At 38.0% G+C, this 20,206-nt stretch overlaps 1 protein-coding gene and 1 pseudogene across 4 annotated transcripts in view; one reads left to right on the top strand and one right to left on the bottom strand.

Annotated features, from left to right (window-relative positions):
- EGFR (epidermal growth factor receptor) overlaps nucleotides 1-20,206 on the top strand; it is a 234,815-nt gene that overhangs the window by 178,170 nt on the left and 36,439 nt on the right. For all 4 annotated transcript variants that reach the window (XM_037837162.1, XM_037837161.1, XM_037837163.1 and 1 more), the window contains exons 14-15: nucleotides 5,371-5,461; nucleotides 7,457-7,614. In XM_037837162.1, the coding sequence (XP_037693090.1) occupies nucleotides 5,371-5,461; nucleotides 7,457-7,614 (249 nt within the window). The remainder of the gene's footprint in view (nucleotides 1-5,370; nucleotides 5,462-7,456; nucleotides 7,615-20,206) is intronic.
- On the bottom strand, nucleotides 1,307-5,336 carry LOC119534798 (annotated as a pseudogene).

Below are 20,206 nucleotides of genomic sequence, written 5' to 3'. Positions count from 1 at the left end.
TTTACTTAAACTCAAAAAACACAGAACAGGTCTGGTTATATTTGCGAACATTTTGCAATCTTTCCCAATAAAATTTTTCGATATGTGTAAATGGGAAATAGGGAAAAGTGTTTAGCAACATAGCCATACTGGGAAACCTAGGCAGGGTTCACCTAACTGCAAGTCGTATCACGCAAATTTGTTTTCCTTCTTGGTCTTATCAAGGAAAGAGAACCATAACAATCTACTTTGAGGTTTGAGCCCATCTTATGTGTGACATCCCCAGCAACAAGCTAGGAAAAAGGATATGAATTATACCAATAGGGATGGCTCAAGCAGTAGTGATCAAAGCACAGCGCATGTGCTATAAAGGATGAAAGCTGTTGCTCTACAGTGGTTTTGCCTCGGTCTAGTGTAAATATACTTATCAAGGCAGATTTTAATAAGCTATCGCATCTTCTATGTTAAATGTAGAACTCAGGAATGGGTATAGTTACCAACTTGGAATAAAAGACTGAAACTGAATGTAGCTGACTACATGTCAAAAGCAGAGTAAAATCAACAGGCATGAAAGACAAGGGGAAAACCAAACTGCTCTTGTAAATAGAGGAAAACAGCAAATATAATATTTAATTTAAGTGAACCAACATCAGGCATGTAAAGGGTGTTTTAAAAATATGAAAATGATACTCAACTGTACTATTCAGGAATGATACTTCAAAATTTCCAGTTTGGGCTTTTTTAATTTAAGAGGAATGAGGAGAAATTTAAGCCTGTAGGGAGTACAGAAAACGAATGGGATCTAGAAAGGGTATTGAGAGGAAGTGGGAAGTTAGAAAAGACCAAAAAACAAATACATTCAAAATGGATTTAGAATTCCTCTAAATCAATCTCAGAAAAGTTTTCTAAATTGAGAGACATGGTCAAAGAATTTAGTGACAAAAAGGTGACTATTTAACTTACAAAGAAAGTAGTATTTAAATGTAGATTAAAAATTATGCTATCTGACCCTACTGTAGTAACTGAAATTTAAGTGCTGCTGTCAATGATACACGGCAGAAAACTGCTTCCAAAAATAGGATTTGCCATGGTAGGCCTTGGCATTAATGAAAATCTTAAGAAGGAAATTATTTAACTTTTTGTATTTAAAGCCTAACATTTCTACTTTTACTAATGAAATCTAACAGTTTTAACTGAAGTGAAAAATACCACAGCTACATTTAAGTTTCTAAGATACAACTTGAGAATATCTAGAATGTTCAAGTTCAGTATACCGGGCTCAAAACCAACTAAACTTTTGAAATGCATCTAGGATAGACTACATTCCTTACATACTATCATTGTCATCATCTTCTTCATGTTTTCTCTTCAGTGGATTTGATTATTGGCAATATTCTGTGATGAAACCATGTTGGTGGTAATAAGAATATTTGGGGGCCCAATCATTGCAGGATTAATTAGAACATTTTGAACTGCACTGGCTGCAGGAACTGGTTTGGCAGCTCTGGACTGATTAGGTGGAGTCTGCACTGTAAATCTTTGGCTTGTCACTGACACTAGAGTTGCAACTTTATTTGGGACAGATACTATTTGTGGGGCCGCTATAGTTGGAGCTGTAGTTCTGCTACTAACAGCACCAACACTTAACCGTGGAACTCGTCTTCCTTGGTTAGGTCCCTTTTTAATCAAGGATATCAGTCTGTAGTTTGGAGCTGTTAAGCAGTATCTGTCAGGTGGCCATCTGGGTCCTGCGTATGGCTGAATCACTGGTAAAGGGATTTGATTTTTCTGCCCTGCAATATCCAGTAAAAAATGTCTTAGGGGAGGAGAGAGAAAAGATTGGCCAGCACAACACTGGATTGCCAGTCTCACATCATCCACGTCAACATTAGGTTTCTTAGCTTGGCTTGAATAAATTTTTGCATCATCCAGAATTATAGTCACATATCAGAAAGCAGATTCCAACATTTGATTTATAACCCTTGATTCATACTCTATAATTCCCTTATCTTTCAGGATCTGTGCCATCACCAAGGCATCTCTTGGAGCGTTCTTCTAGTTTAATGACTTTAAAGTGTAGAAATCAGTGGTACTAATTACGGTCACAATATTGTGCTACTCTTACCACCATCCATCACCCAAAGGTTTCATTACCTCAAACAGATTCTGCACCCATTTAAGCAATAACTCCTCCCCCACTCCAGTAGGTAACGTGCAATCTACTATCAGTCTTTATAAATTTGCCTATTCTTGGCGCTTCTTATAGGTAAAATCATACAATGTTTGCCCTTATGTGTCTGATGTATTTCACTCAATATGATGTCTTCACGGTTCAGCCATGTTATAGCATGAATCAGAATTTCATTCCTTTTTATGGCTACATAATATTCCATTGTGTACATGTTCCACATTTTGCTTATTCATTCATCAATCTGATGGATACTTGGGTTGCCTCTGCCTTTTAGCTATTATGAATAATGCTGCTATGAATGTTGGGGTACAAATACCTATTTGAGTCCTTGCTTCCAGATTTTGGGGGTGTATACCTAGAAGTGGGATTGCAGGATCATATGATATTCCATGTTCAACTTTTTGAGGAATGACTTCTCCAGAGGCTGCACCATTTTACATTCCTACCAACAATGCATAATGGTTTCAATTTCCCCACAACTTTTTGCACAGTGTGAACACAAATCTTTAACAATATTTTTGCATACATAACTCTAACCCTCAGTTTTCTCATTGAAAAATTTGGATCATACCAGATATATTGGTCATGACAATAAATGAGTCAATTCACAGGGATGCTAAAAAATGTTAGATGCCATTATTAGCATCATTTTCATTGTCACAGGCACCATCAGTTTTGTCAATGGTAAACATTATATAGATTTGGGGATATCTTTCTGTAAAATAAATTATTCCATGTAAACCCAAATTAAGTTGCTTGAGAAATCCTCCAGTGAAGTGAATGCCGCTGATCATGAGACTTGGAAATGAATTCTTTTTTTATAGGGCTGGGCAGAGACACCGTTATCACCATGTGTGTTTGGTCATTATACAATGATCAGGCTAATAGCAAGATGCTACATTAAGTATCCCAGTTAAACTACAAAGAATGCTTCTTTTTTCTATGGTCAGTCCAAGAGATTCCCTGACTTTTCTCTTATCCATCTTAACATTCAACATCAGACAATGCACTTGAGTTTCAACCAAAATCCTTTCAGTTGCACAGTAAACTCATTTCCTTTTATTCTACTCTTAGCAGAGAGCATCTGCATCCTTTAACAAATTATGCTTTGTGTATTTCAAATTCAATAATTTCTAGACTTCTTTTTTTGAAAGTATTTTATACTTTTGGAAGCTGCACAGAGTTTCTGACCAAGGAGAACCATCCTAAATGGTTCATATGGCCAAGACCATGGCTATTTGGTGTTTTCTTTGCAGTATACTATGCCTGATGTTCCAAAATATTTTAATGCTGATAATGTTTCCTGATGTTTTATGTTCAAGAAACACTGAATAGTGATAACCTTAAATATTATGATGGGCAAAGAGACAAGTGATCAGATAAATGTTTGTTGAGTTTTTTTGCAATCAATAAAATGTATTCTTGTCAAGAATATGATAACTTGATGTCTATGAAAGGCTTTGAATGACCACAAATAATGACTATAAATAAATTAATATGAAAGTTAAATTTGAAGGATAGAGGCAGAGGCAATTTTTTTTTTTTAATTTAAGGAAAAAGAGAAATTGTGTGAGATGCTCCAGAAGGAATATTAAAGATGACTGTAGTTAACTTTCCTTCCTGTTGCATGATCAGGGCTTGTACCACAACTTGGGTCCAGAATTTTTCAAGAGCAGGAGAAGACCAGTTTGATTCTGGAAGAATCCTTTAGCTGATGTGATCATTAATAACCTAACAGGGACATTTGTATAACTGATGTTGCCATTTCAACTTCCAGGAAGAAATATTGGTGCAATCCTTACTGCTACAAATAGTCATTACTCTCATGTTTTCAGTGTCCGTCTCTTTACAGAGACAAAGTAATTAAAGTAGCCCCGGTGGGGGTACCCTGGTGAATTTCCTGTTAGTGTAGACAACAGTGTCGTGATCTCCAGCAGCACCTACCTGCTCCCTTAGTGAGACGGCAACCTTAAGAAAAAAAAAATCCAGGTATCCTATCTGATTTAAATGATTCCTTTGGCCTGAAAGAGAGACCGTGTGGTACACATTTTGGGTGTCTAAACACTCCTTGTTCACCACTTGGAACAAAGACCTGTAGTTAATTACCAGGCACATTTCTCTCTTCCTAACAGCTTTCCCAACTATTTTGTCTTTTCAGTCAAACATCGGCTTCTTGCTTAACATTGATCTGTACACCTTTGAAGAATGTTGAAAATATTACCAACAACATTGTTTTCACACCTGTGTTTCATATTTACTATTTTCAGTAATAACTATTTGAGCAAGTTTTCATATCTCTCCTCCCTTTTCCTATCCCTTATTCTGATTACCATTTCTTTCCTGTTGAATTGAAAGATTCATGGCTTTGGTCTTTAGGGGAAGGGGATCCTGTAGGACATTTTATTTTTTCATTTGTTGACTTCCTGCTTATATGTAAAAACTATGCCTATAGGGGGCAAAAGGAAAATTTGGAATATAGAATTTAAGCTTTATATCCATGTTAATTTTTTTGAATTAACTGCAGTTAAGTTAATGACATATAAGTTAATATCCTTGTTCTTAGGAAATGTACATGGAAGTTCAAGGAGTATGATATATGCCACCTGCTCTCAAATGTTCAGAAGATGATAAATGGGTTGATAGATAACTGATAGAAAGGTAATAGATATAGTTGAAAGAAAGAGAGGGGGGAGGGCAAGAGGGAGGGAGAGAGGAAGGAAGGAAGGAAGGAAGGAAGGAACGAAGGAAGGAGAAGGAAAGGTACTGCAAAGGTAGCAAAATGTAAAATTGGTAGATACAGATAGCTGGGGGTGGGGGCATGTTGGAGTTCTCTGTATGGGGTTTGTATTGTATTTGCAACTGTCCTATATGTTTGAAATTATTTCAAAATAAAAATTAAAAAAAAACTATGCCCATAGAAAATTGTAGGAAAGGTATTTTGATAATAAATGAAGTTTATGCATTTATTTAAGGGGAGGATGGCCCAAGATTCAATTAATAGAATCAGTTTATCACATTAAAGTATAAACCTAGAGTCCAAAATATTTGACCGATACCTAAAATTATTTTGAACAGGAGAGCTGTGGTTTGCGTTACCTGGAGTTTCAAACAGATCCACCAAGACCGTCCCCGCCGCCCCGCGCCTGGAAGCGGGATCTCCAGCCATGGCACTGATCCCTGTCCTCTCTTCCTTCCCGCAGGGAGCCCCGGGAGTTCGTGGAGAATTCCGAGTGCCTACAGTGCCATCCCGAGTGCCTGCCCCAGGTCATGAACATAACCTGCACAGGACGTGTAAGGAGCACATTCGCGGTCACTCGCTCACACGCCTCAGGGAAACCGCCTTCCCTACCCGCAGCTCGATGCGGGGCGGTGAGGTCTTAGAGCCGCTTGCGGTGAAGCCATCGCACAGCCCACCCTGGGAGGAGCCTGCCCCTTCCTGGCAGACGTCCCCAAATCAGCTTCAGGAGGCCTGTGCTCTTACCCCAAGACATGCCAGCCTGCAGTGGGCGTTTATCTCCCCTCTGGGTTTCTCCTCACGCAGTGATAGGAACGTAAACCATGGACTGTAGTTAATAGTAGTTCAATTATAATAATATTCTTTCATCAGTTGTAACAAAAGTACCACAATAACGCAAGGTGATACTAATAGGGAAAACTGGGTGAGTGAAGGGGTAGAGGGAGCTCTGTATTTTCTGCTTGATTGTTTGGTAAACCCACAATTTCTTTGATTAAAAAAGAAGAAAGGAAAGAAAAATAAGAAAGATGAGGAAAGGGAAAAAAAGGAAGTCAGAGGACTTGGTATACTGGCAAGTCGTTTCACTATTTCCGTACTCTGTCACTGTGGCTTTAGCAGTTAATTCAACATTATCAAATTCTTATTTAACATGAGTTTATAGTTATTTGGAGAACTTTGAAAGAAACTCTTAGCAAATGTTTTCAAAATCTGCAGTTTCGTATCTGCTTGTTCAGTCTTTTTTTTTTTCTAGAGAGAAGTTGTAGGTTTACAGAAATATCGTGTGGAAAGTACTGAGTTCCCGTACCCCTCCCCTCACTCATGCAGCTTTCCCTACTTAAAATAGTGTGGTACTTTTGTTATAATTGATGAAACAGTATTATCATAATTATACCATTAAATAGGGTCCGTGGTTTCCATTAGAGTTCACTGTTGTGCACTCCTATGATGGTTTTTCTTTTTTTTTTTTTTTTTTGGTTTTATTTTGGTAACAGACTCCCATTTAACCACTTTCAAATATACAATTCAGTATGTTAATTACATTCACAATACCATCATCACAAACCATTCAATAATAATCATTTAAAGAGTGATAAGAGAATTCAGGGCTCCCTAATTAATTAAACCTAACTAATTAGCCAAACTAATTAATTAACGAAACCTAACTAATTAACCAAATATCCTAACGCTAATTCTCCACATTTATATAAGGAGCTCTGTTTGGATTTGAGCAACTAAATGAAACTGTTTCTCAACATTCTCTCTAAATAGGACAGAAGGTGACGAGACTGTGGTTTGAGGTACAGACTGCCAGCAGGGCTGGTTACAAAGTAAACCATTGGATTTTAGGTTTACATGTTGTTTAGTTAGGTTTTCATCATCAAAATAAGATAATTGATGATATTGACTGAGTCATCTAGTTGTTTGGACTTTGGGTACACTCAGCACTGAGTGGACAAAACTGAGACATTAGAAAACCCAGCCAGTGGAAAATCCTTCCAAAAAAGTTTTATTTCAGTACCTACCCTTATGAAGTGTGAGGGACGCAGCCCAAGCAGCCCCAGCTCTTTCATTTTTGTAAGTTTTACAAACAGAACCAAATTTAGCATATTACATAGTTAGTTGTGTAACCACCACTACACTCACTTTCGCCACCCTCTTCTCCCTGGAGAAATGTAGATGTTGGTTTTCTTAAATTTGTCTCAGTACATTGGGCTTCCCTTGACCTTCAAGTATATAAGAAAGCATCTGACCAAGAAGGACATAAAGACCATGTAGGTCAATCAAGATTGTTTTGACACGGAAAGAACCACAGTGTATTAAGTAAAATGCAATGAAGTGTACAGTATGATTTCTTTTACGATTTTAGATATTATATGAATTTAAAGTCAGGAATATTTTGCACTGAGCTGCAAACACAGAATTTGTTGTTTTCTGCTCTCAGAATGTCCGTATCTTCTGTTTCCCCAATAAGCATGTATTTTAAGAAAACGGTACTTCTGTTTTGAAATGGAAATAGGGGTACATAAATCTGTTTCTACACCTTGCTACAGGGTCCTGACAACTGCATAAAGTGTGCCCACTACATTGACGGCCCTCACTGCGTCAACACCTGCCCGGCTGGTATCATGGGTGAAAATAACACCCTGGTCTGGAAGTACGCGGATGCCAATCACGTGTGCCACCTGTGCCATCCAAACTGTACCTACGGGTGAGTGCGGGCTCTGTGCCTAGAAAAGAAAATACAGAAGTTTGAGGTGAGATGTTTCCTATCTTGCAAATTCACAAATTGCAAATGTCTCAAATTTCCAGGCAATAAATTGCAGGGGTTTGTATTTGAGTCAGTTGCTTAAGGTGTTTTATGCACGGCAGCTGCAGTGACTTGTTCGTGGGCAGCTGATGGTGCTGGGGAGTCCCCTCTGCCTCTTGTGATGGTTGTCATGCCAGTGCTCGGTTCTGCAATGGCAGCTTGCCCAACCCAGAAAGAGAAAGTGGTCACTGGAGAATGTAGGCCCTGCCAGCTGCCACCACTGCCTTTCTCCAAAAGTCTTTACGTGTATCTCCAGAATATCAGGATTCGTATGGCAATTGATTTTGTTTCTGTTGTACAATTAACAAAAGGTAATATTTCCTAGCTTTTTTTTTTTAAAGACAAATTTCTTTTAGCTAGTTGATTGCTGAGCTATTACTAAGTGAATCAAAATGACATTCTAATGGTATATCTCTTATTTATTGTAATGATAACTTTGGCAATCCACCTGGATATTTCCTTAGTAACCATGTATACTATTTCATGTTACCGTGTATCTCTCAAAATCCTCAGTCTTATTGGGGATGGTTCCTTTCTTCATCTGGACCCCTCTCTTACTTGTGTGGCCTTGGGCAAGTATCTTAACCTCTCTCTGCCTCACTTTTTTTTTTTAATTCATTTTTATTGAGATATATTCACATACTATGCAGTCATACAAAGCATACAGTCAGTTGTTCACAGTACTATTATATAGTTGTGTGTTCATCACCAGAATTAATTTTTGAATGTTTTCATTACCACACACACAAAAATAATAAGAATAAAAATTAAAGTGAAAAAACAATTAAAGTAAAAAAGTAAAAAAGACACTGGGTGCCATTTTCTTTTTTTTTTTTTTTTTTGTCCCCATTTTTCTACTCATTCATCCATACACTGGACAAAGGGGAGTGTGGTCCATACAGCTTTCCCAGTCCCATTGTCACCCCTCATAAGCTACATTGTTACACAATTGTCTTCAAGATTCATGGGTTCTGGGTTGTAGTTTGATAGTTTCAGGTATTTACTGCTAGTTATTCCAATTCATTAGACCCTGAAAAGGGTTGTCTATATTGTGCGTAAGAGTGCCCACCAGAGTGACCTCTCGGCTCCTTTTGGAATCTCTCTGCCACTGAAGCTTATTTCATTTCCTTTCACATCCCCCTTTTGGTCAAGAAGATGTTCTCCATCCCACGCTGCCGGGTCTAGATTCCTCCCTGGGAGTCATATTCCACATTGCCAGGGAGATTCACTCCCCTGGGTGTCAGATCCCACTTTGTGGGGAGGGCAGTGATTTCACCTGCCAAGTTGAGTCTGCCTCACTTCTTCATCTGTAAATTGGGGTAATAATGATCAGGAGTTAATATGTGTGAGGGACTCAGTAGTGCCTGGAAACTGGTCAACACTCAGTAAATGATAGCGATGATGCTGGTGATGATGGTGTTGGTGGAAGGTGGTGATGAGTATGATTGTGACGATGATTATAGTTACTATTCTTAAGGGATGCAAAACCTTCCAATTAGACTCCCAGAAATGATGAGTCCTGAACAATTTTCCAAGTACATGCAAAGTTCACCAGAAGAGAAGTAATGATAGAACTGATAGACATGAACCTAGTAACCTAGTAAAACACCATCATTAGGGCTGTGACAAAGGGTCAATCTCATCGTCAAACTTTTTGGTAAAACGTAACCACTCACAAGCAATATCTGATTTGATTTATGAGCAGAAAGAAGTGCAGCCCTTGGGCTAAAATGGTCACTCTTATTGTTCACGGAAGGAAAAATTTTTTATTGCTTTTCTGTGGAACCACCAGGGCATAGAGACAGGTGGCCTGGGCTTGGGACTGACTGCTCTCCTGTCCACCTCTGCCACTTCGCCCTCCTGGGTTTCAGCTGCCTTGGAATAAATGGAAGGGCTCCATTTGTCTACGACTCTTGTGGTCCAGAGGTTTCAATCCTCAGTGACTAAAAAGTACAAACACAGGCACCTGCCCCAATCAAGGTGGTGGAGGGAGAAGCTTCAGGTCTCTGTCCTCCCAAAGAAGCTTTGAGAAACTGACAAGAACTGGTGGAAACATCTTTCTTAAAGCTCCTGAAAACAGTTAAAGGATTACAACAGGGCAAATGCCAAATCAAGAAAAAGGACAGTGAAAAGCAATAGGATGTGACTATATCTCAATACCAATGCATTTAAAAAAAAATATAAGCAATAGGATATCCTGGTGCCCTGGCTGGCCCCTTTCCCACTCCTCATCGGTTTGGCCTGGAGCTGGTCCACAAACCCCGTATGGATCCCTGGCCCCAGTCCTGGAGGGAACAGAGTAACCCTCATGCATATGGTGGGAGCATAAATACCTGGCACAATCTGTCTGGTGCTGGCCTGAGGGACTCACCTTCCCAGAATTGGCCCTGCATGTAGGAGACAGCTCACCGAGCTCTCCTACCTACAGAACACTGTGGGAAAAGCTGCCTGGGGCAAGGAATTGCTGGCTGTAGGACATAGAGTGCAGTGACTGGACTGCAAGGAGACTGTTTCCTAGGAAGGAGGACATTCTATTTCGTGTAAGTGGGAAGTCTTCAGACCAAACATGCATGCCCAAGACAAGACAAAAAGGACCAAGGAGGACACTATGCTTTGCTTTGGCCTGAAACTATTCTGTAAACTGGTTGTATGGATAAACTCTAAAGGAGAGCACTCACACAAGTCAATATGCGAAGACTGGGAAAGGTGTTTTTCTTTTCCTCTTCTTTTTCTTTTTTTTTTTTTCCCCCTTTTTGTCTTGTTTTGCTTTGCTTTGCATTGTTAGCTCCTAGCATTCAAAAAAGGCTCTGTCCTAACACTAGTTGGGTAAAAGCTTAAAAAGTAAATGCCTCGGTGTTTAAATTACAGTGATAACATATGAAAATATCAGAATGTCCAGGTTTCAACAAAAGATTACAAACATACAAAGAAAAGAAAGTGATGGCCTGGCAAAGGAGAAGATTAAAGCATTAGAAACTATCAGATGAGGAGGCTTGAACTTGGAATGTTCCTAACAGCAACTTTTTAAAATGGCCTTAAATATGTTCAAAGAGCTAAAGGAAACATGGACAAGGAACTAAATAAATGAGCACAAAAAGAATATCAATAGAGAGATAGAAATTGTGAAAAGGAGTCAAATGGAGCTGGAGACCACACTAAGAAAAGCTAAAAATTCCCTAGAAGAGTTAAACAGCAGATTGGAACTGGCAGAGTAAAGTATCAGTAGACTTTCAGATGATATATTCTTATATCTGGAAAACCCTGAGAAATCGGTGACACAACTACTTGAGCTAATAAACAAATTTAGCAAAATAGCAGGATACAAGATTAATGCACATAAGTCAGTAATGTTCCTATACACTAGAAATGACCTAACTGAAGAGACACTCAAGAAAAAAATACCGTTCTCAATAGCAACTAAAAAATCAAATACCTATGAATAAACTTAACCAAGGATGTAAAAGACCTATATATAGAAAACTATATAACTTTACTAAAAGAAACAGAAGGGGACCTAAAAAGATGGAAAAATATTCCTTGTTCATGGATAGGAAGGCTAAGTGTCATTAAGATGTCAATTCTACCCAAACTCATCTACAGATTCAATGCAATTCCAATCAAAGTTCCAACAACCTACTTCGCAGACTTGGAAAAGCTAGTGTACTAGTTTGTCTATCTTATGTCCCTCAGAAAAAGCTATGTTCTTTGATGCAATCTTGTGTGGGCAGACATATTAGTGGGGGTTAAGTTGGAATGTTTGGATTAGGTTGTTTCCATGGAAATGAGCCCCACCCATTCAGCATGGGCCTTGAATAGTTTACTGGAGCCCTATATAAGCTCAGACAGAAAGAGCGAGCTTGCTACAGCCAAGAGGGACACTTTGAAGAATGCACAGAAGCTGAGAGAGTAGCTGCAGATGAATGGCAGTTTGAAGATGGCCACTGAAAGCAGACTCTTGCTCTGGAGAAGCTAACAGAGGACAAGCACCCCAAGAGCAACTAAGAGTGACATTTTTGAGGAACTGCAGCCTAGAGAGGAATGTCCTGGGATAAAGCCATTTTGAAACAGAACTTTAGAGCAGACACCAGCCAGGTGCCTTCCCAGCTAACAGAGATTTTCCGGACACCATTAGCCATCGTCCAGTGAAGGCACCCTTTGTTGATGGACACTTTATGGCCTTAAGACTGTAACTTTGTAACCAAATAAACCCCCTTTGATAAAAGCCAATCCGTTTCAGGTGTTTTGCATTCTGGCAGCATTAGCAAACTAGAACAGCTAGTTATCAGATTTATTTGGAAGGGGAAGATGCCTTAAATTGCTAAAAACATTCTAAAAAAGAAAAAAAGAAGTGGGAGAACTTACACTCCCTGACTTTGAAGCTTATTATAAAGTCACAGTAGCCAAAACAGCATGGTACTGGCACAAAGATAGACATACAGATCAGTGGAATTGAAGTGAGAATTCAGAGATAGACCCCCAGATCTATGGTCAACTGATCTTTGATAAAACCATTGAACTGAGACATAACAGTCTGTTCAACAAATGGGCTGGGAGAGCTGGATATCCATATCCAAAAGAATGAAAGAAGATCCCTACCTCACACCCTATACAAAAATTAAGTCAAAATGGATTAAAGACCTCAATATAAGAGACAGTACCATAAAACTCCTGGAAGATAGTGTAGGGAAACATCTTCAAGACCTTGTATTAGGAGGTCTCTTCCTAGACCTTACACCCAAAGCACAAAAGACAAAAGAAAAAATAGATATATGGGAATTCCTCAAAGTTAAAAGCTTCTGTACCTCAAAGGAATTTGTCAAAAAGGTGAAGAGGCAGCCAACTCAATGGGAAAAAAATATTTGGAAGCCATGTATCTGACAAAAGACTGATATCTTGCATATATAAAGAAATTGTACAACTCAATGACAATAGTACAGACAGCCCAGTTATAAAATGGGCAAAAGATATGAAAAGACAGTTCTTTGTAGAGGAAATACAAATGGCCAGAAAAACACATGAAAAAATGTTCAGCTTCACTAGCTATTAGGGAGGTGCAAATTAAGACCACAATGAGTTATCATCTCACACCAATTAGATTGGCTGCCATTAAACAAACAGGAAACTACAAATGCTAGCAAGGATGTGGCAAAATTGAAACTCTTATTCATTGTTGGTGGAACTATATAATGGTATAGCCACTCTGGAAGACAATCTGGTGGTTCCTTAGAAAACTAGATATAGAGTTAGCCTTTGATCCAGCAGTTGCACCTCTTGGTATATACCGGAAGATGTGAAAGCAGTGACATGAGCAGATAGCTGCACGCCAGTGTTCATAGAAGTATTATTCACAATTGCCAAGAGATGAAAACAACCCAGATGTCCTTCAACAGTGAGTGGATCAACAAAATGTGGTATATACACACAATGGAATACTATGCGGCAGTAAAAAGGAACTATGTCATGAAACATATGACAACATGGATGTACCTTGAAGACATAATGCTGAGTCAAATAAGCCAGGCACAAAATGAGAAACATTATATGTTACCACTAATGTGAACACTGTGAAAAATGTAAAATAAATGGTTTATATTGTAGAATGTAGGGGACCTAATAACAGACTGTAGATAGTGAAAGGGGAACGATAATCTAATAAGAACAGATAAGTTATGGAGGGTAAACTTAATGTTCTGGGAATGCTCAGGAACAACTATGGTTTGTTAATTTCTGTGGGGTATGGCAGGAACAAGTTCAGAGAATTGTAGTTATTTTAGGTTATTTGTTTTTTTTATTCCTTTGTTGGGTTATAGTCTGTTTATTTTCTTGGGGTAGGATAGGAACATGTTGGACGCAATGTAGTTATTTTTGGTTTTTTATTTGTTTTTTCTTATTTCTTTGTTTTGGTTTTGTTTGAAATGTTTTTGTATTGTTTTTTTAATTTTTTGATAAAGTTAAAAAAAATCAAAAATAAATAAGTAAATAAAGACACTGTCCAAAAAAAGAAGAAGAAGAATCAGTGGACTTGAAATAAGACAATTGAAATATCCAGTTTCAGGAGCAGAAAGAGGAGAAAATGAAGAAAAGTGAGCAAAGCCTGAGAAACCTGTAGGACACCAACAAGCTTACTAATATACTCATTGTGGGAGACTCAGAAAGAAAATAGAGATAGGAGCAGAGAGATTGTTCAAGGAAATAATGGTTGAAAACTTCCCAAATTTAACAAAAGACAAATGTACACATCCAAGATACTCAGAGACCCCTAAACAGGATAAACCCAAATGGAACTACCCCGTGGCATATTATAATCAAACGGTCAAATACCAGGGTTAGAGAATTCTGAAAATTAGTAAGAGAGAAGCAACTTGTCACATTCAAGAGAGCCTCAATAAAATTGAGTGCCAATTTCTCATCCTAACCATGAAGGTGGTAGTGGGATGACATTTTAAAGTCCTGAAAGCAAAAAATTGCCAACCAAGAATTCTATATCTGGCAAAACTGTCTTTCAAAAATGAGGGCATGATTAAGACATTCCCAGATAAACAGAAGCTGAGGGAATTTATCACCAGCAGGCCAGCCCTACAAGAGATGCTAAAGAGAATTCTGCAGGTTGAAAGGAAAGGAAAATAGACAGCAGATTGAAGCCACATGAAGAAATAAATATCTCTGGTAAAGATAGTGATAAGGATAAATATAAATACCAGTACTACTATTTGTATTTTTGATTTGTAACTCTACTTTTTACTTTCTACAGGATCTAAAAGCAAATGTATAAAATGCAATGAGGAATCAATGGCTTGGGACTCATACTGTATGAATATATAATTTGTGACAAGAACTACATGGAGGTGGGGAGACAAATGGGTGTAGAAACATAGCTGTATATGCTATTGAAGTTGTTAGGTTACTATAAAAGCAAACAAGATTGTTATAGATTTAGGATGTTTAATTTAAGCCACATGGTAATCACAAAGAAAACATCAGAGAATATGCAAACTCATGAAGACAGAAAGTAGAGTACAGGTTACCAGGGGTAGGGGCAGGGGCCATGGGGATTTAAGGCAAAACAAGTGTAGGGTTTCCATTTGGGTTGAAGAGAAAGGTATCAGATGGTAAAGAGGGTACTGCAACATTATGAATATGATTAATGCCATTGAATGGTATGCTTGGGAAGGGCTGGGATTTATGTTGTATATGTGTTTCCACAATTTTTTTAAAAAAGAGAGAGAAACTAAAGAGATAATGACAATTAAATACCATACATGATACTGGATAGGCTTTAAGGATGGAGGGAAGAAGCTCAAAAGGACATAAGAAAAAAATGGGAATATGGAATGTAAACTTTATATTAATGTAAATTTCTTGAACTTGATAAATGCAATTAAGGTTTTTATATAAGTGAAAATCCTTCACAGGATTTTATATGTTCAAGGAGTATGATGTGTACAAACTGCTCGCAAGTGTTCAGAGAATGATAGATAGATAGATAGATAGATAGATAGACAGACAGACAGACAGACAGACAGACAGACAGAAAGATAGATAGATAGGTGATAAAACATTAAAATTGGTGGTTCTGGGTGCCTGGGAGTGTAGAAGTATGTTGACTTTTTTTGTGTTGGTTTGTATTATTTTTGCATCTGTCCTGTGAGTTTGAAATTATTCTAAAAAATGTTCTTTTAAAAAGTAAATCACAGCTAACTTTAGTAAGTCTGGGCATTTCCTCTATGCTGTGCAGATGGTTTGCTCCTCTCCCTGATTTTCTTCTAAACCATTGACTTTCTCCAAATAATCTTGTAATATATTATCATGTACACCCTTCCACCTCAAAACAAAAACCAATAAATTAATTTGAGTAGGGTTGACATCTTTATAATCTTCCATATTCCCATTCAGGAGATGATATATTTCTCCATATATTGAAGTTATCTTTTCTACTGAACTGTAAAAGTTTTGTAGTTTTCTTCCTTTATGCCTTGCCTACATATTTTGTATTTATTTTTGCTATTGTGAATTGGATCTTGGTTTTCATCTCTTTTGTCCTTTCTTCTACTTCATTATGGCTAATATGTAAGACAGTTGTTGATTGGGGATGGGGTTGATTGGGGATGGGGAGGGGAGGCATATTTATCTTGTATTGATACAGTTTACTGAACTTCCTTTGAAATTAAGCAGTGTTTTAGTTCATGATACTGAATTTTCCAGGAAGACAATCATATCATCTCTTTTCCAAAAATTTCAGATCTTATTACAGGAGTCAGACTTTCCAGAACAATATCAAACACAGTGATAGTAGACATAAAAGTTTTACATCTCATGCTCTTGGGAATGCCTGTAATGATTCATCAAGAACAACATTTGCTATAATTGGAGATACTTACTGTCCTTTTAAGGAACTAGTCATCTATTCCTAGTTTTTCACTTTTTTTTAAAATCCAGAATGGATTTTAAATGTTACCAAATGCTTTTTTGGTAGCAATTTGAGATTTTTTTCATATTTTTTTATCTTTGGATATATATCAACATGTTGGTTATATTGACCAATTTGCAGTCTAGATAATATAAACTATGATTTGCTAGTTTTCACTTTATTTCTTTCATAAATTATTTTAGAGCAGATTCTGTATAGCAGAATTACATTAGCTGCATATAATAAAGGCTGTATCTCTCCCCATTTTTCTATGTTTTGGAAATAAATGTAGGTGTGTATATGTCTGTGTTTTTGTTAGCATATGTTCTCGGGACGAGAAGGGGTCCAGAAAGTCTTTGAGCAGTTGGAATCTTCAATAAATTTACCTCCATTTAAGAGACAGTTTGCAAAACATAGAAAGAGGGAATTTACTCAAGATTTAAATTAAAAATGTGAATGGTCATTTGTTCCAATTTCTTACTATTGTTTTCCAGGTAAAAAAAAATCTTCATGGTCTGGCTTCAGTCTCCCATGGCAATTGTACTTCCCAATCTAATATCCGACCAAAATTGTGTTTCCTTCTTATAATTTCTGTCTTTCTCTCTCTGTTTCAAATAACAACCTGATACTTTGGCATTTGACATACAGAATTTCTTGAATATTTTACCATTCATATATTTAATTACTTCCTGATTCTAAGCTTTTTTATTGGGGGAAGAACATATAGCTTTATAATCTTGTTATTAGCTATTTGTATCTTTTTCCCAAAGTCATTAATTGTTTAGGAGTTACATGATAGAAAGTGTCAATTTGTAAAATGTGGAGAAATTTATGAGTATAAGGGAAAATAGGAAAACAGCTCTTTTTTTGTATATTTATGATGAGCATAGCATGATCAAATACATCTTCTCAATGATTTCTTGGAGAGTGTTTTAGTTTGCTAATGCTGCAGAATGCAAAACACCAGAGATGGATTGGCTTTTATAAAAAGGGGGTTTATTTGGCTATACAGTTACAGTCTTAAGGCCATAAAGTGTCCAAGGTAACACATCAATAATCGGGTACCTTCACTGGAGGATGGCAAATAGCGTCCGGAAAACCTCTGTTAGCTGGGAAGGCACATGGCTGGCGTCTGCTCCAAAGTTCTGGTTTCAAAATGACTTCTCCCAGGACATTCCTCTCTAGCAAGCTTGCTCCTCTTCAAATAACATCACTCACAGCTGCACTGCGTCCAGTCTCTTTGAGTCAGCATGTTTTATATGGCTCCACTGATCAAGGCCCACCCTGAATGGGTGGGGTCACGCCTCCATGGGAGTATCCCACCAAAGTCACCACCCACAGCTGGGTGGGGCACATTCCAAGCAAATCTAACCAGCACCAAGAAGAAAGACCACAAAGATAATGGCATTTGGGGGACACAATACATTCAAACCGGCACAGAGAGGATGTATTACTTCCTCCCTTTTTTTAATTAAAGAAGTTTTTATTTAAAGAGGTTCAGTAATCACCAAAATTCATGAACCGGAAGTGTCAGAACCCAGATGTAACATAGCAGCCTACCTGATTCCAAGAGTGATGGATAAGAACTCGTAAAGCAAATTCATTTTAAAATGTGACCATATTTTCATAATAAATGAATGATGAGGAGAAAATTTCTTTAGGATTTTTATCCTGATAAAGTAAATAATGTTTTATTATAAGTAACAAAATTTAGTTACTATCATTAAATATAATTACACAAACATATATATAATCATGTTCTAATTCTTCACAAAATAGAATAAGTCAAATGGGGGCTGAGAATAATTTAAATGTCAAAAATTAAATGGCAAAATTAATGAATGACAAAATTAATTAATGATAAAATTAAATGATAGCACTATATGGCCTCTTTTACTTCATATTCAACTTACTGTCCCAGTCATTTCTGCAGAATTATACAAGGGTGTCGTAATCTTTTGATATTCAAATCATCCTCCCTTGCAACACCTGCCATCTCATTCTTCTTGTCAGTCGCCCCTTCAAATGAAAGCTGAATTTTCCTCGGAAGCTCTTACTCGTCAATAGCTCCTTGCTAGCTAGCCATCCCCTGCAGTTTTCCATCAGCATTGTCAGAGGCTGCATAAAATCTTGCATCTTGTCCACAATTTGCAGTTTCAGTTTGCCCTCTCTTTGCATTGTGTTTGCACTGTATTACATGCAACAATCAGAGAGAGACAACCAGACCCAGACATTATGGGAGAAAACACCAGTGAAGAGAGATTTTCTCAGTAGGTGTTCTGGTTTGTTAACGCTGCCAGAATGCAAAATACCAGAAATGGATTGGCTTTTATAAAGTGGGTTTATTTGGTTACAAAGTTACAGTCTTAAGGCCATAAAAGTGTCCAAGCTAAGGCGTCAGCCATAGGGTACCTTCACAGAAGAATGGCCAATGGCATCCAGAAAGCCTCTTTAGCTCAGAAGGCACGTGGCTGGTGTCCGCTGGCTCCCAGGTTGTGTTTCAAAATGGTGTTCTCCAAAATGTTGCTCTTGGAGTTTTGTCCGCTCTTAGCTGCTCTTCTTCAAAATGTCACTCTCTGTTGCTCTTGCAGTGAGCTCCTTCTGTGTGAGCTTTTTTAGGGCTCCAGTGAACTAATCAAGGCCCATGCCAAATGGGCGGGGCCACACTTCCATGGAAATTATCTAAATCATAGCTATCACAGTTGGGTGGGTCACATCTCCATGGAAACAACCTAATCCAAAGGTTCCAGCCTAATCAGCACTAACACATCTGCCCCTACAAGACTGCATTAAAGAATATGGCTTTTTTGGGGGACATAATATATACAAACTGGCACAGCAGGGTCTAAGTTTATCTGTTGTCCATTCATTTGTGAATTTTTTTTTATCTCTGACTACTTTGGTTTTTCCAGGATATGTTAGATTGTCACATAACAAGGCTACCCAGTCTTCTCCACTGCCTGAAGAAGTATGAGTGTCTGATGCATGGATAAAAGCCCTAACACACCAGGGGGCAAGACAGCATTATGTACCCATACGGAAACAGGGAGAGCTCAGATCCCAAAACCCAGAAAAGTAGGATGTGGAGATGAACTCCTTTTTATGAGACCCAGGGAATAGAGAGAGAAAATGCTTAGGACTGGATGACAGTATCAAACAAGAATCCCCCTAATCTCATCCACATATTTGGAATGTCTTATCCATCTATCTCCAAGCTATGAAATATAAACCCTTTCCATGTAACTAGAATAGTTTATATTTTCCTAATTGATGGTTGCATTGACAAATGCTGCTTTACTCCAATGCCAACTTACTTTGCCTTTTTAACCATCATCTAGTAATCAAAGTATTGGTTGGTGGTGGGTACACAGCTGCTGCAGGAAGAACATTTAAGACAAATGGTGCCTATCCTTCACATAAAAATCATTTGAGGTTATTGGTAGTAGATGAGCCAGCTCCTGCTCCTGGCTCTCTGTGTCTTTAATCATCTTCATTTCCCTGCCACCCAAACTCACCGCTTCACTCATCTTTTCCACATCTTTAGTCCTTTCTGCTACTCCTTCAGGTGGGTTGCAGATTCACGTGGTGTCACATATCCCCTTCCTTTCTTCCATTCCCATTGGCAGCTCCTTAAGTCATCAGTGCTTGTTCCTTCCCTCTCATCCTAATTAGTGTCCTAGTTATTGTCTTATGACCACGGTCTTCTCCTGTCTCTCGCTACCGGATGACTCTTCAAAGCAGTCTTCATTGTAAACATGCAGTGTCTCCACTGCCCACCTACTCCTTAATCAGTATAGTCCCAGAAGACAATCTATTTTCTTGGCTCCCTCCCGTTCCCTCTCGACATTGAAATTCTAGAGCCAGCTGTGAGACAACCATAGCTATGTCAGAGAAATACATTAAGACATTTTAATAGTGAAAGCCACAAACTTTGTCTGCTTTGTTCAATGCCAGAACAGTCCTGGCCCAGAGTAGACCCTCAAAAACGTGCGCTGAATGAATGACCAAATGAATAAGTTAATAATAAATAAATGACTCATCACTACCCCAACATCGAGACACATTGTGATTTTGATGACTTGAAGG

This window comes from Choloepus didactylus, chromosome 5 (assembly GCF_015220235.1).
Source record: "Choloepus didactylus isolate mChoDid1 chromosome 5, mChoDid1.pri, whole genome shotgun sequence".
Lineage (NCBI taxonomy): Eukaryota > Metazoa > Chordata > Mammalia > Pilosa > Megalonychidae > Choloepus > Choloepus didactylus.
This window is presented reverse-complemented; position numbering and strand designations above follow the sequence as displayed.